General features: G+C 31.6%; 2 protein-coding genes and 1 long non-coding RNA gene across 3 annotated transcripts in view; 2 read left to right on the top strand and 1 right to left on the bottom strand.

The window, feature by feature from the left end:
- The first annotated feature begins 3,067 nt into the window (after positions 1–3,067).
- LOC127709836 (autocrine proliferation repressor protein A-like) lies at positions 3,068–16,920 on the top strand. The gene is made up of 14 exons (XM_052215499.1): positions 3,068–3,419; positions 3,823–3,937; positions 4,394–4,505; positions 8,067–8,183; positions 8,510–8,602; positions 8,904–8,993; positions 9,245–9,374; positions 9,709–9,829; positions 10,196–10,283; positions 13,422–13,460; positions 14,357–14,445; positions 15,273–15,366; positions 15,662–15,730; positions 16,732–16,920. Exons 1-14 carry the CDS (start codon positions 3,245–3,247, stop codon positions 16,849–16,851), a joined length of 1,452 nt encoding a protein of 483 aa, XP_052071459.1. The 5' UTR covers positions 3,068–3,244; the 3' UTR covers positions 16,852–16,920.
- A 1,284-nt stretch (positions 16,921–18,204) lies between these two features.
- LOC127709837 (cleavage and polyadenylation specificity factor subunit 4-like) overlaps positions 18,205–24,591 on the bottom strand; it is a 34,743-nt gene continuing 28,356 nt past the window's right edge. The window contains exons 4-7 of the mRNA XM_052215500.1: positions 23,486–23,579; positions 22,534–22,726; positions 21,861–21,950; positions 18,205–18,537 (exon numbers count right to left, since the gene is read on the bottom strand). Coding sequence (XP_052071460.1) covers positions 18,463–18,537; positions 21,861–21,950; positions 22,534–22,726; positions 23,486–23,579 — 452 coding nt within the window. The 3' untranslated portion in view covers positions 18,205–18,462. The remainder of the gene's footprint in view (positions 18,538–21,860; positions 21,951–22,533; positions 22,727–23,485; positions 23,580–24,591) is intronic.
- On the top strand, positions 18,544–19,840 carry LOC127709839 (uncharacterized). Its single transcript, XR_007985781.1, has 2 exons — positions 18,544–19,450; positions 19,502–19,840. It is a non-coding gene; the product is annotated as an uncharacterized LOC127709839 (long non-coding RNA).

Consider the following 24,591-nt stretch of genomic DNA (forward strand, 5'->3'; position numbering starts at 1 on the left):
ACATATAAAAATGTAAAAACATATCAAATTTAAAGATTAAAAGTACTGATTTTACATGTCGTACGTTCTGAATATTTAAAGTCCACTGCTTTCAGAAAACACAAAACACAAAAATACCACTAACACATGGATGTGCTGAATAAAATTGCCCATTGTTGTAATGCGCCCATTTGCTTATACATCTTTTTTCAGCATGCAAGAAACGGGTCAGTCGATCAGTAAACAAACTTTGAAATTTGAATATACTTAAAAGCTGCCAAAGTCATGTTCATCAAATTGACTCACACTCTAAAGTTCGATTTATAACACATTAAAACGCACATTATAATTATGAAATTGTCATAAGATACAATTCACAATGCATGAAATGAAATCGTAAAAAGTATCAACATTTGAGGACTAGAAGATATCTAACTAACAATTGACCTGACCTCCGATGATAGCCGATAGGCATGTGACCCTGGTGTAAACTCTGACTCTGAACTAGTGATTAGTCGCCTTTCGTCTTCATTAAAGATTAATAAATATTTTTCCATATAGATATTGTCCTTAAATAGTCTGTAAGTTCTTATTTTACCACACTAGTAAGACTAGCCAGAGACATAACACACACATATATATCTGGGACTATTATACTAACTATAAATAGTATAATAGTCCCAGTATATATATATATAGTCAAATGCGTTTTGTTAAAATATACTTTTTCACTTTTTTGGTCTTTTGGAAAATGTTGTGTGTGCTGTATTTATACCCCTCTACCAAGAAATTTGTTTTGCATGCACACGTATAAAAATTGGGGTTTTTATCCAACGCAATCATAGGTTTGAACGTTGTTTTCAATTTAGATTTGTTTATGTTTTTTCGTTTGGGCTTGTATTATATTTGCCTTCGGGTTTATATGATCCGTTCATCCTATTTCGACTCTTCAAAATTCAAGAGTCTATCCTAAATTGAGGTAAATTATATGGTCTTCCAAATACCGTTTCGATTCCTAACATCACTGAAGAGACATTAATTGTCGAAATCCGGATATGGTGTACTAATTTTTGCACCTTTTGTTTGCGGTATACCATCTTTTCCGCAAGTTTAATGTTTTCTGTTTGATATTAAATTAATTTTAATAGTTAAGATCCATTTTGTTACATCTGGTGATCCGTTTATTTGGCAATCGCCAATGGCAGTCAGCAGGGTTTAAGAACATCCGTTGTTCGACCTGCTAGTCAAATGCGTTTTGTTAAAATATACTTTTCACTTTTTTGGTCTTTTGGAAAATGTTGTTTGTGCTGTATTTAGACCCCTCTACCAAGAAATTTGTTTTGCATGCACACGTATAAAAATTGCGGTTTTTATCCAACGCAATCATAGGTTTGAACGTTAATTGTTTTCAATTTAGACTTGTATGTATAGCGCGTCGGATACAGTGCAGGCGATTTGGTGTCACGATATCTCAGTAGCATGAGTTCGAATCCCGGCGAGGGAAGAACAAAAAAATTTTGTTGGGCTGATGTTTAGACGAGTTGTATATACAGAATGTACACAGCCATGTATCACCATCACTGCTGGTGATCCGATGGATAAATCTGTTGTAGAGTTGTCACTGCTTCAGACGTACTTATATATATATACAATAGATATAAGAAGATGTGGTATGAGTGCCAATGAGACAACTCTCCATCCAAGTCAAAATTTATAAAAGTAAACCATTATATATATATTGTTGGTATATTATATATATTATATATATAATATCTAAAAATAGCAACAATCAACATTCAATCTTTCTAGGCGTGGATTAGTTTGAAAAAAAACTGATGCAGTTACTAAATTAAATTATATAAATTATATATATAATATATTAACAAGTCTAAATTATATATACATGTCTCTGGACTGACGTCAATCTTGAATTCATATACATGCAAATATTAAAATTGTTTAATCTAAAATTGAAAATGTTTAATCATAAATTGATTTACACTTAAATCTAACTTATTTTTAGTCCTGGTGTTTCCTTTCACGATACATCACACGAAAATAGATTTGTGTTAACAAATTATGTAGTTGTTGTAAAAATAAACATATTATGTGTCCACGAAAAAAACATACTTTGTTTTTTCAGCTTATTCCGTAAAAAATCGTAGCTAGTTCCTCTTCAAAGAAAAGAGTTTTGTAAATACTGTGCGATACTGAATTATGACAAGTACATTGAACCTGATTGTACTTCGTTTCTATAATCAATATTTAGTACTGCGTTATAACAGGGAGGTAACTCTGGCGTTGTTTACAAATATATCGATATAAATAGTACTCTCCATAAAACTTAATAAATTGTAATATAAATCATTTTATAAAATATGGGTGTTCTATGAATGCATTTATATTGATTTCATAAAAACAATTATTTTATATTTTTTTGCAATATATTTTCTTTATTTTCACCTTCACGCTGAAAACACTACACTTTTCTCCAATATAAATAAAGTTCAGTAGCGTATTTATAATGGAGCGTGTGTCCTGGTGACACATCTGAACATCGATCGCTGTTTATTTCGGCGGATCTGTTTGGTTTCGTGTCCCTCTTTAGAACACATTTCATTCATATGGAACTCCCGCTGCCTTGTCGCACGGTTGAGATCCGTCAAAATTGGCCTCTCGTTTAGGCCCTGGGTATAAATAGTTAACGTTCGACTTCTAAAGTTTCTTAAAAAATTGGGAAGTTGGGGTTATTCTTCACTACACATTTATGACGCTCTAGAACGGCTCTACATGTGGTAGACTGCCAAATATTTTTACTTTTGTCATTGTTAAAATATAACACACGATAGTACAACATATATCAGATAAATTATTATATTAGCGTATATTCTCAAGAATATTTATCATATTTTGTAAGTGTATGTTGAAAGAAGGCGATCCGAAGTGTAGTTGTTATCAATTCAGAAATTTTGAATCATTTTTTATAGACAAAAACAAAATTAAGAACATGCAGACTTGAAATTATACGTTTGCCATACCTATTAAATTTAACTTAAAACATGTGACCCATTTCACAACAATTCAAACCAGGAAGAAAATTCCTGTGTTATTATTGGTTCAATCTATTTATTGTGTTGGTCATTATTGGAGAAAGGAAACGGAACATCCGCTGTTATATACTTGAATAGAGTACATAAATTATGATACAGCGCTAGCAGCAATTATTGTTTGAAGCAAACGGAACGCCACAATCATCACCATAAGCATGGAGCAATCATTTGTGATATGGATAACAGCAATATCGTTTGCTGTGGCATCCCCATTAGACGACTATGTACATACTCCAGACTCTCATTACAGTTTCTCAGAAGTTAGTATGAAGAAAGGACCAGGCTATACTTTATACGTGTACAATATGACCTCATTGAAATGGAAATCTGGTATGATAATCACATAAAAATTAAAAAAAAATAAAATAAAACAGTTTAGACTAATTTTAGAAGACTGTAAGTTCAGATAAATTCTTATTTTCTCATCTAATACACTTAAAATTTCATGGGTTAAAAGACCCAAAAAAATGTGCAATTTTAGTTTTTATAAGTGTTTCAATAAAACTTTTTTTCTGTTAAATTTGTTAAATACCTTTAACAATATGACACTCGTTTATCGTTTCATTTATTTATTTGTCAGTTTTTATAACTTATTGTAATAAGACTAGGACAAAATAATTACAAAATACCAAATAGATATAATAATTGTCTTTATTTTATCATAACACTTGACATATACATCAGAGTGCCTTGAACAATTCAGCTGTTCTATTCATTTTTTTTTTATTAATAGAAGCTATTTCAAACCATCCAGTATGGTGGCACTATTTAGAAATCACTATTCCTGACAAAATTGTGCACAAAGATACCGCTTTAATGCTGATAGACGGCGGACACAATGTACCCAAGTAAGCAAAATAATATGCTGATTATACATTTGAAATGATAGTACAAGGCAAGTCTATTCTACGATAGTTACAGATACACTCTACAACTTCTTTTAAAATACAGTTTTCTATTTTTAACAAAAATGAACTCTACAACATATTGAATGTGCATGTCTGCAATTCTTTTAATGTAACAGGTGAATTCGCCTTATGTTATGGTATTTCGTTTTGATGACAATCTTACGTCAGATCTTTGTTTCTGTTAATTTATTCACAACTTTTGTTGATTTTGAAGAATATAGGACACCTGACTGACTTTATTGTTGAAGACTATATGTTGCCCTCTAGAAGTCTTTTTTTCCCGTGTGGTTACTGTTTAATTGACATTTATCCGATATATCCTTTTATTCATTTATTAATTGATCATAATTTATATATATTAAAAATTGTTAGTTGATCATAATTTATATATTAAAGATTGTCACCAGTAGATGAGGCATTTGTAGCTATAACTACTACTTTAGCAGTATCAACCGGCAGTGTTTGTGCTGACTTAAAAATGATACCTAACCAGCCTATTGTGTTCAAGGTACATGCAAGATTTATTTTTCTTCCTAGTGTACAATGATAGATATCTTTTCATTGTAATTTTTATCCATATAGACAAAATGACGTGCTGACATTCTGTTAACATCTTTAAATCTTTTTTTAAAACTTGCATGAACACAAAGACAAACACTGACGAAATGTACTTATTTATAACAATAAAAAAAAACACACAGAGGTTTTCTTGGTGAGATTTTCACATTACTGCATTATGAAAAAATATTATATCCAATTAAGAAATATCTATCGGTCCTATTCAAAATATGGAAAAAGAGGTATTGCCAACTTCCTTTGAATTTGTGTAAATCACCAGGGCCGTAAATTGCCTGTCTTGTAAGGGGAGGCAGTTGAGTTTCTTTTTAACCCATTTTAAGCAGAAAATGATATTTTTTCGGGCCTTTTCCCTGTATGCAATGTACCTCCTCAGAATTCACTTGTTAAATTTGTGTTATATTTCAATAAATAAGCGCCTGGAATATATTGAAAATAGTTATAAACCAGAGTTAGATTACGTGTGCCGGTAATGTTAGATTTGTTACGCTTCATCCTGCTTTATGACTCTTCACAAGCTATTTTTACTTCGTTTCAGAGACACAATTTGCGAACTTAAAATGAAAATGCATACTTAATAACTCATAACTTTTAATTATCAAATTCAAATTATTATAACGTAACAGATTTTGTTTACACTGACAATTTTATTCGGTAAGGCTTTGTCAATTGCTAAGGGGATTTTTCTGTGCCCGGACGAATCCAATCTCTTTAGCATTTCTATGCATTCAATATTGCCAACATTGTCACTTCTATGTGTAGCATAGCCAGACCTCGTAATCTGCTTTCCGTCATTGTTGACTTGTTCCATGTTCGTCTTGTATGTTTTTTAATTTGAGTTCATTTATATGTTTTGGAGTTTAGTGTGACGTCCATTTTCACTGAACTAGTACACAATTTTATTTAGTGGCCGGCTGAGGACCACCTCCGGGTGCGGGATTTTCTCGCTGCGTTGAAGACCCATTGGTGGCCTTCGGCTGTTGTCTGCTCTTTGGTCGGGTTGTTGTCTCTTTGACATATTCCCCACTATGATTTTTATTCTCAATTTTATTTAAGGCGCCGTTGCGCAGAAAACGATCTCTCACAACTGCAGGACCCAACTGGCAAGGCTAACAGAAGCAAAAGTATTTGTTTTATATTTGGGTAGAAGTGCGTGTGTTTGATTGCTTGCTCTATTGTACATTTTGACCTAATCTCATTAATAGACGTAAAAGTAACAACCAGTGCTATTAAAATAATGCTTGATTTTAACATTTTTTTCTTTTCAGTATTTTTTTCTTCATTTTTTCTTTTTTTTTTGTCAGTCCGCAATAGGAGGCACCTGCCTACATGCCTCTATGTAATTTACGGCCCTGATCACAGAGAACCAACTCGGAATAATTCAGAACCCTCTGGCCACTACCATTTCTCGATGTATCGAGTGATGGTAATGGGCGGAATATAATGACTGGATTATTCGGATTAACAGAAAACACATCTGAGATGATTACACACTCAGATACAGAATTTTTGGCGTGTATCGTTAAATTACTGTATCATTGACGTACACCCAGGCAGGTCCTTTTTCGTTCAAATTGTATTTGTAAAAGGGTCTAAACGATAGTCTTACAATATTTTAAAGACATTTTACATTATTATCATGAAACCCAACTTATTCAGCTCAGCGCTTAGTTTTATATTTTAGGCACGTGATTTTAGGCCCTTTGGATTTTTTTTTTCTCTAAGAAATTTAATCTTTTGGTGTTGAGCGTACTTGATGAATGGTTTACCTGAAATACGTGCCATGTACACGAAAATCGGAATGACAACTGTGTCTTCTGCCACTGGGTCCACACCGCTTCTGATGATTCAGTCCTCGATGGTACCATTCATCCAATGGTATACATGCATGGTTAAAATAATATAATTTGCCTATGAATTTCCACAAATAACTTTATTAATTGTGTAATTATACTTAAACTGCGACTGTAGCTCTCTCAGGAAACGTCTATTTGAGACGATAAACTGAGACTGTAACTCTCTCAGGAAAGGTCTATATATATTTGAGTCATAAACTGAGACTGTAACTCTCTCAGGAAAGGTGTATTTGAGACGATTGCTACTGTCCTCTTAAGGCACCTCAAGTTTCACGCTCTCAAAGGTACTATATATTTTGGATTTTATTATTTAAGTTTATAGCGTAACTATTGATTTAAAATAAAGTACTTATTGTGCAATCATAAGTGGTTATCAAACTTTTTTTATGCATAATTGCAAATATTTTATTTTTAAAAGGAAACCAATAATAAAATAAAGGATTGTCATATCTAAAAGATAATACATAACTTTTAATTACGATGTAATTTGGTTTTGAAATACAACGTCTTTCTTATACATTTTAATACATTTTATATAAATAATAAACAAAAGTCATTTTGAAAATTTTGAAACATGCACTTTTCGTTCAAATTGTATTTGTAAAAGGGTCTAAACGATAGTCTTACAATATTTTAAAGACATTTTACATTATTATCATGAAACCCAACTTATTCAGCTCAGCGCTTAGTTTTATATTTTAGGCACGTGATTTTAGGCCCTTTGGATTTTTTTTTTCTCTAAGAAATTTAATCTTTTGGTGTTGAGCGTACTTGATGAATGGTTTACCTGAAATACGTGCCATGTACACGAAAATCGGAATGACAACTGTGTCTTCTGCCACTGGGTCCACACCGCTTCTGATGATTCAGTCCTCGATGGTACCATTCATCCAATGGTATACATGCATGGTTAAAATAATATAATTTGCCTATGAATTTCCACAAATAACTTTATTAATTGTGTAATTATACTTAAACTGCGACTGTAGCTCTCTCAGGAAACGTCTATTTGAGACGATAAACTGAGACTGTAACTCTCTCAGGAAAGGTCTATATATATTTGAGTCATAAACTGAGACTGTAACTCTCTCAGGAAAGGTGTATTTGAGACGATTGCTACTGTCCTCTTAAGGCACCTCAAGTTTCACGCTCTCAAAGGTACTATATATTTTGGATTTTATTATTTAAGTTTATAGCGTAACTATTGATTTAAAATAAAGTACTTATTGTGCAATCATAAGTGGTTATCAAACTTTTTTTATGCATAATTGCAAATATTTTATTTTTAAAAGGAAACCAATAATAAAATAAAGGATTGTCATATCTAAAAGATAATACATAACTTTTAATTACGATGTAATTTGGTTTTGAAATACAACGTCTTTCTTATACATTTTAATACATTTTATATAAATAATAAACAAAAGTCATTTTGAAAATTTTGAAACATGCACTTTTCAACATTTAAACATATATATGTTTGGGTTATATGTTCAAAGATTCACAAATAAAGCTGTTATACTTTATAAACCTTAGTGAAAGTTCTATAGTGTAAAATTTAATCTGTGGACATTGGTAGCTGGTACGTCATATAGATATAGAGATATGTAAATAAACTTTATTTTTCCATTCGATAGGAGGATCCAACAAAGAGGCATCGAACAGAAGACGCTATTATTGCATGGACATGGAGAAAATTTGTCGAGAACAATGGATCAGACCCGGAAATGATTCTGGAATTCCCAATGACAAAGGTTGTTGTTTGATAGTTTTCCTTGATACACACAAATCATTTTCTTATAAATAACAGAACAGTTTAAATAATTAACTAGCCTGGATCCTGGCTCACTGCTCGACAGTAGACGAAGTATTAGATTTGGTCAGGAGGCTGATAATTAACATACATTTTTATAATAATGTGATATCGTTTGCATTTAAGACAAATATATTTTAAAATATTGTTCATTATTAATCAGTGTATGTATTAATAAATGGTTCTTTTTGTAGGATTTCTATTTAAAAAAAACATTTGCTCTTTGATCGTTTTATTATATCTAATTGTTTGGTTAAACTGTTTCAGGCGGCTGTTCGAGGCTTAGACACGATTGCAAATGTTGTAAAGACGAAAACTGGTGCCAATATAGACAAGTTCGTCGTCACAGGAGCTTCAAAGGTTAGTTTCAAATTCGGTATGTTTCTTGTCAACTAACCAATAGTTTTCAGCAAAATAACCTTACAGTTTGAATTTGTGTCTTCTAAAATCACCCCATAAATATAAAATGAAACAAAAATAAAACAAGAAAAAACCATCTAAAAACTAATAAAAATGCAGGTGTATAGACTATGTAAATTTCACTAAATCTTAGTAGTCTGCATTTACATACTAATATAAACTTCGTTTAACCTTTATAGATACCAGGTGCCATTTATAGCAAACCAAATGATTTATACAATCTGATGATTTTTCTTTTAAGCGTGGTTGGATAACTTGGTTGACTGGTGCTGTAGACAAGAGAGTTATAGGAATAGCTCCAATAGTGATGGATTTGCTCAATTTTGTTCAGGTATATATGGACATGGATAAACTATTTTGATATTTCACTTGTCCATTAATTAAACTTTTTGAACTGTCTATACTAATGGCGTATGTATATGTGACACAAACTAAAAGATATTTGAACTAAACAATGAGCTTTTAATCGCACGAGGTCTAAATTATAGATATTGACAGGTCTTCTTTGAGATGGTGTAACACTTGTATACACGAAGTACTAAATAGATAAAAAGTAAATTATACGCATACATGTATTTGCAGAACTTACATCATCACTATCGATCACTTGGTGGCTGGACTTTTGAATTCAAAGAGTACTATAAAGAAAATTTTACATGGTATTTAGATAACCCGTTTACGCAGAAAATGGCTTCTTATATCGACCCATTAGGTATGCTTTATTTACAAATACGTTTGTGTTATATTGCCTAATTTTTGTATCAATCGTAAAAATAAATCTGCAATATTTGTTTAAGTGCAAGCTTTAAAATCTTGTCAACACTGTTACGCTGAGTTATTGCCTTGATACTGAACCAACTGAAAATGTTAAAAGCAAAAGCATAGTTATCTTTATCACACATATTCTTTAAGATGAATATTATATTGCAGGCTTTTTCTTCTTTACTTGTATATGAAATTAGTCGTATCATAAAAAATTTAAAGAAGTCATGAATATTTGAATACAGATTTTTCTTTCTTATGAAATAAGCATGCTTTTGTTGCAGCATATAATGATAGATATGACACGGTTCCTAAGATGATAATTACGTCTTCTGGGGACGAATTCTTCTTGACTGATGATTCACATTATTATTACAATCAGCTTGCCGGACCTAAATACCTCAGGTAAATGCCTTTCATGTCGTAGAATGAATATTGTTGTAGCAATTCTCAGTCTTTTATTGAAGCATGTCATAAATAACAGTTAGATTTATCAGACCGGTAGCATTGATGTTACATTCAGGAAGAAATCAATCATAACATATACAGACCATTGAAGACTGATCTGTTAAAAGGCATAAAAAAAACAATCCGATGACAATACACAGATACATATAGAGTAACAAAAACTGCGTTTGAAATCCTAACGAGTTGGCAGTTTTAGTCCTATATATACTTCTGTCATCCGTCGAGTTATCCATGGTTGAATCCGGTTACTTGATTGGGACTCTTTTAAAGGTATTGAGTGTTAAGTGAAGTTTTCTATTTCAGAATTGTTCCAGATGCAGAACATACACTTATAGGCCACATCACCGATACTATGCTCTCTTTACGTGCCTTCTATTTGTCTATCTTAACAGTGAGTATACACATCACCGATACTATTCTCTCTTTACGTGCCTTCTATTTGTCTATCTTAACAGTGAGTATACACATCACTGATACTATGCTCTCTTTACGTGCCTTCTATTTGTCTATCTTAACAGTGAGTATACACATCACCGATACTATGCTATCTTTACGTGCCTTCTATTTGTCTATCTTAACAGTGAGTATACACATCACCGATACCATGCTCTCTTTACGTGCCTTCTATTTGTCTATCTTAACAGTGAGTATACACATCACCGATACTATGCTCTCTTTACGTGCCTTCTATTTGTCTATTTTAACAATGAGTATACACATCACCGATACTATGCTCTCTTTAAGGTGCCTTCTATTTGTCTATCTTAACAGTGAGTATACACATCACCGATACTATTCTCTATTTACGTACACATCACCGATACTATGCTCTCTTTACGGGCCTTCTATTTGTCTATCTTAACAGTGAGTATACACATCACCGATACTATGCTCTCTTTACGTGCTTTCTATTTGTCTATCTTAACAGTGAGTATACACATCACCGATACTATGCTCTCTTTACGTGCCTTCTATTTGTCTATCTTAATAGTGAGTATACACATCACCGATACTATGCTCTCTTTACGTGCCTTCTATTTGTCTATCTTAATAGTGAGTATACACATCACCGATACTATGCTCTCTTTACGTGCCTTCTATTTGTCTATCTTAACAGTGAGTATACACATCACCGATTCCATGCTCTCTTTACGTGCCTTCTATTTGTCTATCTTAACAGTGAGTATACACATCACCGATACTATGCTCTCCTTACGTGCCTTCTATTTGTCTATCTTAACAGTGAGTATACACATCACCGATACTATGCTCTCTTTACGTGCCTTCTATTTGTCTATCTTAACAGTGAGTATACACATCACCGATACTATTCTCTCTTTACGTGCCTTCTATTTGTCTATCTTAATAGTGAGTATACACATCACCGATACTATGCTCTCTTTACGTGCCTTCTATTTGTCTATCTTAATAGTGAGTATACACATCACCGATACTATGCTCTCTTTACGTGCCTTCTATTTGTCTATCTTAACAGTGAGTATACACATCACCGATTCCATGCTCTCTTTACGTGCCTTCTATTTGTCTATCTTAACAGTGAGTATACACATCACCGATACTATGCTCTCCTTACGTGCCTTCTATTTGTCTATCTTAACAGTGAGTATACACATCACCGATACTATGCTCTCTTTACGTGCATTCTATTTGTCTATCTTAACAGTGAGTATACACATCACTGATACCATGCTCTCTTTACGTGCCTTCTATTTGTCTATCTTAATAGTGAGTATACACATCACCGATACCATGCTCTCTTTACGTGCCTTCTATTTGTCTATCTTAACAGTGAGTATACACATCACCGATACTTTTCTCTCTTTACGTGCCTTCTATTTGTCTATCTTAACAATGAGTATACACATCACCGATACTATGCTCTCTTTACGTGCTTTCTATTTGTCTATCTTAACAGTGAGTATACACATCACCGATACTATGCTCTCTTTACGTGCCTTCTATTTGTCTATCTTAACAGTGAGTATACACATCACCGCTACTATGCTCTCTTTACGTGCCTTCTATTTGTCTATCATAACAGTGAGTATACACATCACCGATACTATGCTCTCTTTACGTGCCTTCTATTTGTCTATCTTAACAGTGAGTATACACATCACCGATACTATGCTCTCTTTACGTGCATTCTATTTGTCTATCTTAACAGTGAGTATACACATCACCGATACTATGCTCTCTTTACGTGCCTTCTATTTGTCTATCTTAATAGTGAGTATACACATCACCGATACCATGCTCTCTTTACGTGCCTTCTATTTGTCTATCTTAACAGTGAGTATACACATCACTGATACTTTTCTCTCTTTACGTGCCTTCTATTTGTCTATCTTAACAGTGAGTATACACATCACCGATACTATGCTCTCTTTACGTGCCTTCTATTTGTCTATCTTAACAGTGAGTATACACATCACCGATACTATGCTCTCTTTACGTGCCTTCTATTTGTCTATCTTAACAGTGAGTATACACATCACCGCTACTATGCTCTCTTTACGTGCCTTCTATTTGTCTATCATAACAGTGAGTATACACATCACCGATACTATGCTCTCTTTACGTGCCTCCTATTTGTCTATCTTAACAACGAGTATAAACATCACCGATACTATGCTCTCTTTACGTGTCTTCTATTTGTCTATCTTAACAGTGAGTATACACATCACTGATACTATGCTCTCTTTACGTGCCTTCTATTTGTCTATCTTAACAGTGAGTATACACATCACCGATACTATGCTCTCTTTACGTGCCTTCTATTTGTCTATCTTAACAGTGAGTATACACATCACCGATACTATGCTCTCTTTATGTGCCTTCTATTTGTCTATCTTAACAGTGAGTATACACATCACCGATACTTTTCTCTCTTTACGTACACATCACCGATACTATGCTCTCTTTACGTGCCTTCTATTTGTCTATCTTAACAGTAAGTATACACATCACCGATACTATTCTCTCTTTACGTGCCTTCTATTTGTCTATCTAAACAGTGAGTATACACATCACCGATACTATGCTCTCTTTACATGCCTTCTATTTGTCTATCTTAACAGTGAGTATACACATCATCGATACTATGCTCTCTTTACGTGCCTTCTATTTGTCTATCTTAACAGTGAGTATACACATCACCGATACTATGCTCTCTTTACGTGCCTTCTATTTGTCTATCTTAACAGTGAGTATATTTGGCTTTCTATTTATATTCTTGAATCGAGTAGTTTTATATTTTCCTTTCACGTGCATGATCAGACATACATCTGAATTTAAAAGTCAATTCGGTTGATTGATGCCATGGTATACAAACTGTGATTTTTTCAAAGTCAATAACCCGTCGTTTAGTTTTTAATGTGTCATGTACCTAAAGTTTCAACGGTTTGAGAATTATATGGTGTCATTTTCTATAAAATTATTTCAGACATGGTCAACAGACTATAACAGAATTAAATATACTTTTATGTTTCAACGATTTTTTTTCCAGAACATAGATCTACCGAAGATGTATTGGAAACGAGAAATTGTAAGTCACTTATGAAATGTACAAAAATCCCTATTTGTATACCCTGATGTGGCAATGATCGCCATTTGTAAAACTAATCTTGGATTCTTGTCAAAAGATAGATATTGTGTTGTAACGTTATAGTATAGTATAGTTTTATTCAGGCAAATTCAATCACATATACAAAAATTCACAAGACAAAACAATAATATATATATATATATATATTTCTAAAATAGTATCATAATATATTTTAAAAACAGTGCTTAGAAAAAAGCCTGGGATATCCCATAAAAGCTTACATAGTATAGCTTATTTCCAATGGGGGTCCCTTGTTTGAAAATATATAAACATTTATTGTTAAAATTTGACTTTCACCAAAAAAAAATAAATAAAAAAAATTTAAATGTTTCTTAAAAAACATATAAAAAATCTCCAGTTTCTATATTTCTTGCTGTTATTTTTAACAGCAACATTATGTCTGTTCTGCTAAATCGTCGATAGTAACTCCTTCAAACAAGTTGACCTATTGAAATATATAAGTCTCGTGCTGTTTTAAATATGTCAACTTGGACTTCATGTTACGAAATGTTCTTGGTTTTTTTTTTAATTTTGGGTTTCCAAACGTTTGACCAAGAGTGTATGAAGATTATTTCAGAAACTCTATTGTAGATACGAAAATCATGTCATTTCTTTTATACCTTCCAACATCATCCGTTCAACACATTAAGACAAATTATGTCATAATCAACCTATCACATTAGATGGATAACACATACAATTCCAATGTAAATGTATTATGACCGTTACATATTAGATAGTGTGTTGTGACACTAACACTATTGAGCTAAAATAATTACGGTACTTTAAATGAACGTATCAGGAACGCCTTTGAAATTTTTCTTTTCGTTTTGCAGACCTCAAATGGTGGGCGAATAACGCTTTTTACCAATATGAAACCGAGGACAGTTAAGGCCAAATTTGCAGTTACAACAGACACCAAAAGGTATATTATAACAGTAAATATTTTTGTCTGAGGCGATTTCTATGAAAAGCTTAAGTACATCATAGTTTTGTACATTAACTCCTTCATCTTGTAAAGGAGGCGATGTGCTTAACGTTACACTAGGCTAGTATTTGTCAATCAGTAAAGAGCTATCTTATCAGGACTGTTTGGTGGTAGTCTATACAATTTTGGTGTTGATTATGCTGAAGTTCAGTTTACGGAATTGAAAAGTAAACATTGAAATTTCTATTGTATATATTAGCTAGGACTAATGTTTCGTGTTATAGTCCCAGATATAAACTTATATTGGTGTACTGAGCTTAAACTACCTACACTGATTTTCGCAGGCATGATGTTGAGATCTTACGAAGTATTGTATTGTTACTGACCTGGATGCTTGTATGTCAGGTCCATTGTCCTTGACCTCATTTTCATTGCTCATCGACTGCTTTAAGGTCTGTATATATTTACGTGAATTTCTCACTTACCGGTATTATGAATAAGTTAATCATATTTGATATATTATGGGATCCTTGCAAGGCATGTATGTTTTTCAGACAGGGTTTGAATGATCTTTACCTCTTTTCATGGATCGATGATCAAGGTTAAGTTTCGTGATCAAGTTCGTTAGGTAGATGCTATAAGCAATAGCTAGGTCAACTATGATTGGTATATGGAATGATTGTAAGGTGCACAAGTCCGTCTGGCATGGTTCATCTGACCTTGACATTTCAGAGTGTGCACTCTTGTGTCAAATACATGGCAGAATAAAAGAAAAGGCTGTGAATTAATAATTAGTTAGTGTATTTTATTTTAAATATTTTCAGACGTGACTTTCGATTGTTTGTTGGTGAACCAGGCAATTCTACACATATGTATCCTCACCCTGTTCTCTGGTTTTCAGACAAGATTAAAGACCATGTAAGTATCTTACGATTAAAGCATTATTTTTTTTTTGATTAGGCACAGATAATTAATTTTATTTCTTTTTTTTAGGGCGGGCAAATATTTAAAAATAAACTGACAAGTTTTGATTCTAAATGTTTTTCTCGTTTCTGTAATTCTAGTTCATGTGAGTATAAAACCAATTTGTCTAGCGGGAATGCCAACATTGAAGTCAATGTTGGTTTTAACAATGAAAGTTTTTTCTTGAAGTATAACAAGAACCAGGTTACTGTGTAATACACAGAGAAAAACCGTTTTATTTAATTTGCAGGGAAACAACACCTTTGTCGCAGAGTATGATAATCCACTAGATGGGAGATGGCTGGCCTTTTTCATTCAGGTATGTATAAACATATTACAAACGATGTTAATTCATAAATGCACTGTTTAATTGACATGATTGGTACAAAATAATGACTGAAAAAGCAGGGCATCTTCAAAACATAGCTCATGATTTGATCAACTAAGGCAAAAACTGCATCAGATACTTCTACAAACATACAATTGAGATAGTTTGTTTTGTTTTTAAAACTTTTTCATTAAATTCCTTCAAGAAATGTAGGCATGAGATTGCTTATAATGCAATTGTCATATATTTGACACTTCCAAGGTACATTACTCCAGAAAAAAATAGATGATCAGTGCTGAATATTGAGACCTTGCTGGAATAATCCTTTGATATAAATTTTGTGAATACCTGACAAGATATGTAGGCTGTTAAAAGATAACTTACCATGCAATTTTCCCTTGAATTATCATTTCAAAGGGACTTTACTAAAACAATTGTTCAGCACTGATTTTCAAACTGTATGAGACAGAGGCTGCACAGGAATTTTCTTATCTCGTATCACGATTGGCCACATGATGTAAAATGATTGGTACAGATTTAACAACTTAATAGGCAGGATTGGAATTATTTTGTGATATTTTTCATTTTAGCAAAGAAATGTTTTTGATTTTATCTTCTGATAAGAACATTTTTTCAAACTCAGAAATATATCTGATTGATTTAAAAAAAAAATGCAATTTGCTTTATAAGGGGAGATAACTCAGAAAATTTGAATTTTCTAAAAGGAATGTATAGTATAATTATCTAGTTTGTTCTTTCTATTTACATAACTCTATACAAAATATTGTATATTTGTACAACCAGAAATTGTTTAACTCAAATAAAGCTGCATACTTAATGTTTGATTTTGATCAGGAATCACTTTGTGAGGATTCCAGGACCATCGTTCTTTTGTCAACCCCTTACCTATTAATAAAAAAGAATCTTTCTAGTACTTAAATCACTTAAGTAATTATCAAGGAATGTATGAATAAATGCATTATTTTTTGTAGGTAACTTTTGATGGGGTAGATGGTTCTGTGCAGGAGTATACAACAGAAGCACAAATTATACCAGATGTATTCCCATTCCCAGATTGTCATGGAAAAGACTGTCATGGCTCTTTAGTTTGACAATATAATTTTACCCTTTTATTTTGATAATCTTGATACAAATGTTTTTATTAAAATTGTCTTAGTTTATTTTGTCTTGTTTTTGGTAACCCTTGATTTGATGATATTGCTTTTTTGAGTTTCCATGAACTAAATTTATTTATTCTATCACTAATATTTTAACTCAAAGTAAGTGGATTGTTAGATGTGATTATTAAATGTGATATGTTTAAGAAAAAATCATAAAAAAATTGAGGAATTGTTAAATTTTGAAGAACTGGTAATGTTAAGACAATCTAGGAATGTTTTCCACCAGTTTTATTACATTCTATACAAATGTGCATTTATTTTTTACAAATTACAATAATTTCCAGAAAATAACAGACACAAACAATTTTTTTTTTAATTTAATGTACAACATATCAAGGTTATATGCAAAATCTAATAAAATTTGTGAAAACACACATTTGCTGGAACTTGCCCGTATTTTCCATTTTACAGATGTAAAGATGCCTCAAGATTCATTTTTTACTGTTGTTTTTTATTTATTGTTAGATTGCCTTAAGTTTTTAAAAAGTTACGGGTGTTTATTGTTCATTATATTCATTGTAATTTTTTTTTTAAATATTGACATTATTTAACTCTATGCATTTTAAATAACAGCTAGATGTACCTCTATCATTAATCCATACAAGTTATTAATCGAGTATATCTTATAAATAAATTATGCTTATAGCCTTATACTCTTTTATTTTGTTATAATAACATTAAACTTATTTATATGTAATAATTATGAAAATTAAAACTTTTGCCTGCATCAAAATGACAGCACTTAATGATTTAAAGCCAATAAAAATAAATTGAACTTTCCCCAATAGTATTTATGGTCATCAATGAAAACCTAGCATGGATATGAAGTACCTTGGTATTGTATCCATAAAATACCCTTTCTCTGATCTGGAAAGATGTAGAGATTAAATAACCTGCCTATCTGCAATTTAACTAATGTTATTTGCTGCTAATTCATACTATCAAAATCAAAATAATTTGCTTTGCTATCCTAAAGAATTATTTGTATTCAAATAATTCAATCATGAACTTATTCTGCAATTTACATTCTTTAGATGATTGGGAATTTTGGAAATTAAAACTTGTGACTCTAAACATAAAGAACAGTTAAGATATCCAAACATTTGAATTCACATTCAAAAGTACTAAAAATTGTTTCCATAACATTGAAATACCACCCCCTTCCTCTTTTTCACTTTTTTTTTTATAGCGATAGGACATTTTGTCATCATATATTTTGTCCATTTACATTGCAAAGAAGTTGAAGAAAAATACCCCCAAAACAGTGAAATAAAAAGAGGCTCCTCTATTTCAAAATTACAAATTTTATTTCATCTAAACAATGAGAACATATGCTTAAATATCTGATAACAGATGCACATCAAAGTTTTTTTACATTGCATGTTCAGTACCACATGTCATTAGGAAAATATCTCATTTCGACACTAATTTTTCCAGTACCATCTTAAATATTCTATTCAAGAAAAGTATATCTAGCATGTACTTTTATTTTATATCTCTGTAACGTAGTCCATTATAACAATTAACAATAAAGTGACATTATCAATGTCCTCCCGAACTAAGGAATGCAAGATGGCTTTTATTACACTTGTTGGCATAATGTCCTTTTTCTCCACACTGAAATATAAACAATGATATTGAAAACAAAATGTATAAGTAGTATGACTAATAATATGTAAAATCTTTAATTATAAAATATGTGAACATTTACTAACAGTAGTCCACAGAATCAGTATTACATAGAAAACTAAAGACTGAGCATCATTACTGCCTCAGTGGTCTCATGGTAGTGTGCTGGCCTCAAGTACAGGAGGATGTGGGTTTGATCCTCAACTGGGACAAAACCAGACTTTTAAATTTGCATTTTCTGCTTCTGTCATTCTTACACAAATTATTTTGGTGTTGAAGCAAAGACTGCTTGGCTCGGAGTCAGAATAATTTGTCCAAGTATGTGACATATCTTCCTGTTACATTGTGAGCTAGCACATTAAGAATCCAACTCAGCCATTCAGTTAAGTACAAAGTAAGGTAAATTCATTTATCTTACCACCTATTCATTTCTAGGAATATCATTGGTTAAAAGCGACCGAATGGAGACCCTGTATATTTAATATGGGGTTAGTAAACTGGTTTATTTTAATACACGGTTAGTAGTGGTGTTACGTCCTTTTATAAAAACAACACGGCGTTGAGGAAAAAATCTGAAACGTTTCACCCGGACAACAGACCAAGACATTGATGATGAACGATTGAAAAAATGCAGAAAACACATTAAAAGCTAACAAGTTGTTATTGTTGGCATTTGCTTTTATATAGACCAATGGAAGTAGGTTCTTTATATTGAAGACTAGATCACTTTGATAGGCCACTAGTCTAAATGCTACATGTTAAGATAGTCAGTAAGATAAATTCGTTACACAGTGTGCTAGTGACCTAAAACAATATATATGGAATTTACTGACCCCATATATTGTATTAGGTTTGCTCTCAGTCCATATGGAATTTACTGACCCCATATATATCGTATTAGGTTTGCTCTCACCTCATATGGAATTTACTGACCCTATATATATCCTATTAGGTTTGCTCTCAGTCCATATGGAATTTACTGACCCCATATATATCATATTAGGTTTGCTCTCACCTCATATAGAATTTACTGACCCCATATTAGGCATATATATCATATTCACCTCATATGGAATTTACTGACCCAATATATATTGTATTAGGTTTTGTCTCACCTCATATGGAACTTACTTACCCCATATATATCGTATTAGGTCACTTGCACACTGTGTAACTAATAATAGCATTAACATGTTATCTTCCTGAATATGTATGTAATATTTGCTGCTGGATGTTAAGCAGCCATCGATCATTCAATTTTATACTTTATTAAAATATTTAACATTGATAATATTTTGTGTTTTGTTCCAACAATAAATTAAATGTTTATAGAATAACTAATCGAAGAATTCAAATAGAGAAAAATATTCAACGAGTGACCGAACAACACATTAATTCACGAATGCGCATAGCGCATGAGTTAATTATCAGTGTTGTTCGGTCACGAGTTGAATATTTTTCGATATTTGAATTCTTTGATTAGTTATTCTTTTTATTACATTGGCAAATGGCTTTTTTTAATGAAATTAATGTAGAAAATGTAAGGAACTATATCTTTTTTCTACGCATTCACAATTTGTTTTGATCCGATGTTATCGACATCTTGACAACGCCTATTGTTGTATGACGTTAGAGAGTGAAATAACCACGTTTATTTCACATTTAAAATTATCGGTTTTTATGTGACTGGGAAATCAATGTAATTCAATGCTACCAATGTAATAATAATTTATATTTCTTAAACATGATGCTTTGCAGCATGGCATTTGTTTTGTTTTTTTATTTTAGAAGTTATGCAAGTTATCTCTCTTTACCCAATATGTTGTGATAAGCAGGGTTTCCGCTGGCAGTCGCCATTTTCGACTGCTTATCACAACATATTGGGTAAAGAGAGATAACTTGCATAACTTCTAAAATAAAAAAACAAAACAAATGCCATGCAAAGCATCATGTTTTGCGAAAAAATAATAATTGTGGCGATTAAAATTCATCATTTGCAAAAGAATTTGGCGAAAGAAATATGAATAACGATTTAATTTCATCCATCTTGTTTATTTATTTTTTTTCGGGTTTCTCTGACTTTACCTGATCAGACAATACTCGGAATTCACCTTGAAGTCGTTAAGATTTTGACAGAAAATCAAAAATCAGCTGATTGCATTTTATAGCTGTAGGCAACAAAGGACTAATTAATAAAGGTGTTGATTGTATTGTTTGACAAAATTATATGGTAAAATGGCGTCCGTAACATGTCACATAAAGGTAATAACCACTTTGTGACACACGTGTTTGAAGCCAACTTTTGATGTCTCCTCTCCTTCTTTTAACGATGGGCCGGATAGGAAAACTGTTGTTATGACGAAAAATGTTTAAAAGCAAGAAAAATCTCCGACTTAAAACTTTATCCTTTGACTTTGAAATAGATAATTGATTTGAAAGGGTACTTTAAATTCATTTTGGCGACGCACGAGTTTCAAGCATATAATTTTACGTCTCAACTTTTTCATTTACGATGGTCCAGAAAAGAAAACTGTCGTTATGAAGAAATATATTCAACACTTTTGGAACAACCCCTCTAATAAGGGGTAACCCTTCAATGTAATGACTATCCCTTTAATGAGGGATCAATTTCAAGTGATAAAAAAAAATTTTGTTGTAAAAACCACTTCTTAGTACAAAAGGCAACATATTTATATTATTTGAAGAAACTTTTCCCAAAGAACTATCCATCTATCTGGTATTATATGTTCAAAACATGTCCAAGAATTTTGTTATATTCCTGGACTTATATCATCTTTATTATTAAAATAATTGGACACCTCTTTTAGAAAAGTTGTTCCAAATACAATTAACAATGATGAATTTTCCCCCTTTTAAGTTAAAAAAGCAAAGTTTTTCTTTTTAAAAGTAAAAGTTTATTGTTAATTCATTATAATGTAGACTAAAAGATAATTTTACGAGAATTATTATAGGCAACATATTGGGGTGGGGGGTAGAAAGAAGGAAAATGTTAAACAAAAAATATATATTTAAGTTATATATGGCGAAAAAACTAATAAAGTGGCGAAAAATAAATTGATTTGGCGAAAGAGGTGGCGAAAAAAATTATTGACCCAGGGGAAACCCTGGTGATAAGTAACTACTGCTTCAAAGTAATAGTAATCACCTGAAGAATGATAATAACTTGCAAGTGCAAAAATGCACATTGCAGCACTCCAATTTAAAACATTACTTTTATGAAGTTGAATTATGCAATTTTTTTTCATTTCCCCTGATATCTTCTTTATATATATAAAATTTTTGGCACTCACCTTGAAACATGTAACTTGATCTAAAGGTCTCATTGGGTTTCTGTAATCTGGCATTGGTTTTATTGAACTAGTCATATTCTGTTGTGATGCCTGAAAATTAACTTATGTATGTGAGATTCATAGTTCAATGATGGAACTTCAATCATATACAATATACCGGTACATAGAAATTGAAAAAAATACTGGATAGATATATATTGAATAACATCTGATAACTGTGATATTTTTTTTCATATCTAATTTACTATAGTTATGCCACTTAAGATTCATGTTGAACCTTCTTTTAAATGATATCTCACTGACACTAACATTTTTATTCATATTGATTTTTGAAAACATTCAAATTAATCCACTTTTTTAATTTCAGTTAATAGTATTAAAAGTATTTAAAAATGATATTTTTCCAAGTTAAAATTTCACTGATTTGGTGATGTTATGGAAATGAAATTATAAAATGTAAAGATAATGAATGATATTCTTCAATATTATCTATTTCCCATAATCTAATCAAAAAATCAAATAATCCTTACATGCAAACCGTGCAATTTTTGATGTCATACATTTTTGTTGCATTGCACGTAAGTTCTTTTAGAATTTTCAAATATCCTGTTTGGATATTGTATTTCTATTTAAATCTATGGGTAATTCAGGATATTTGTCCTTTTATACCAACCTGTAATTGTGTTTTCATATCCTGTGCCTGAATTTCTATTTTATTTCCATCTTGAATTCCTGTTGGGATATGTCCCTGTTGCACTTTAAAACAACTATTGGCTTTGTGACCTGTCTCTCCACAAAAGTGACATGTGATCATTGGTTTCTTTGTCATTTCTTTGCTCTCATAAACTGGCAATTCAAATTTAGGGCTAAAAAAGATTGAAATTTAAGCATAATCCTGATCTTGAGAGGAAGGATTAAAAAATATTGTTAAATATCTTCTTTCATTCAAATTTATGGCAACAGATAAATAAACTTGATGGATTTTGACACATTGAAGCAGTTAACAAAGTACTTTTCTTGAAAGGTTAGCACTGACAAAGTACAATTCCTCAATATTGATGCAAGTTATTCCAGAGACTTATGTCAAGCAAATAGCAATTGGTAGCATGCTGTTTTATTAATTGTTGTTGATTGGACCAAGGTGGCCAACTTATAATTTTTGACACAGAAAATCATTTTGGAATAGCAAATTATAGTTTCCTACATATCAATTTAATTTTCATTCAAATCCTAGCAAAAACCGATGATTCTTTAAAAGCATAATTTTTTAACTGAAAAACAATTTTTTAACACAAATTTTGTCCAAAATTCACTAAAAAGCTAGGTAAGGAACCTTCCTTTTATAGGTATTAACACTGTGCATAAATTTTTGAAAGTCATGTGAGGCAATCTTGACTAATCATACAACATAGAAGTGCTTACGGATGGACAGACTGAGTGATTACTATAGGTCACCTTAACTAGCATGACTAGTCGGCAGGACCCTTATATCTCAAGCATTACAAATATAAACTTTGGTTAGATTAAGGATGAAGAAACTTAAAATATGAATCATACCCTGTTACCTCACACAATTGAATACCTGTCATACGACACATAAATAATTGTCTGAACAATTCACTTACTGCATAAATTTACATTTTGGACCCTCCAAACAGAAACCATTTAAATAACACTGACAGATAACTCTTCTCACATGTCTGTTCTTACAATTAGGACCTACAAAATAATAAAGAAAACAAATAAATTACAGTCTTTAAAGGAGCATAAATCTATAACATGGTAGTTACCTGGTGCAATGTTGATCATGAATGACATATATAGATTATTAAGTTCAGTTTGATTTGAACAGATAAAATATTGTAGATTTGAAACTTTTTCTAAAGCATTTTACCATGTGTCACTGGTTTTCACCCAAAAATACTACATGTAAATAATATTGGATGAAAGGCAATTTCCAAGTAAAAAGCTGATATCCTTATTTTCAAATTATTGAAGAAATAATATTCTACTAATCTCAACCAATTGGTGATGTCTCATGCAGCAGAGCATTACTTTGCCACATTCGGATTGTCAGAAGAGGTACCGTCCAGCAGTTTTTCTTGTATAGATAGATAATTTAATTCTTCATCTTATAATTTTTGTCTTTATAAACCCATATTTAAGAAGTTATTGAAGTTTTTATTGGCATGTGCCGTTTTCATGGAATATGTCATGCATGACCGATGATTATATTGAATACCAATTTTCATGTTGATTAGGTCGTTGGATCTTTTATAATTAGGGGTGATTGTTGATGGTACTAAACACATACATTTTTTTGTACAAGTAAGCTTGGCAAACACACAAAAACAAGAATTTCTTTTGAAAAATTAAAACAATAAAGATATATTGTTTTAGCAAAAATGTTAAATAAAGTTTTGTTTTGTTTGTAATTATTGAAGCCAGTTGAGAAATTTCAGAATCTACATATAGTCGGGAAATTTTCATTCAATTCATTTAATTTGAAAATGTTCAAAAATATAGATATAATTTATTGCAAAATGTGGCATCCTTGGGGATCAAAACCCTGTTTCAATGACAAGGAGTGTTTCCAGAGATTGAGCAAGGTATATAACTGAATAGATCTAAAAAATATCCTAATTATTTCCTTTTTATATATTTTATTAAACTTTCGTTCAATAAGAATTTTAGTTTATATGCAAAAAAAGTTAAGATAAATATTTCTTTT

Source organism: Mytilus californianus, unplaced genomic scaffold, assembly GCF_021869535.1.
Source record: "Mytilus californianus isolate M0D057914Y unplaced genomic scaffold, xbMytCali1.0.p SCAF_7, whole genome shotgun sequence".
NCBI classification, from domain to species: Eukaryota; Metazoa; Mollusca; class Bivalvia; order Mytilida; family Mytilidae; genus Mytilus; species Mytilus californianus.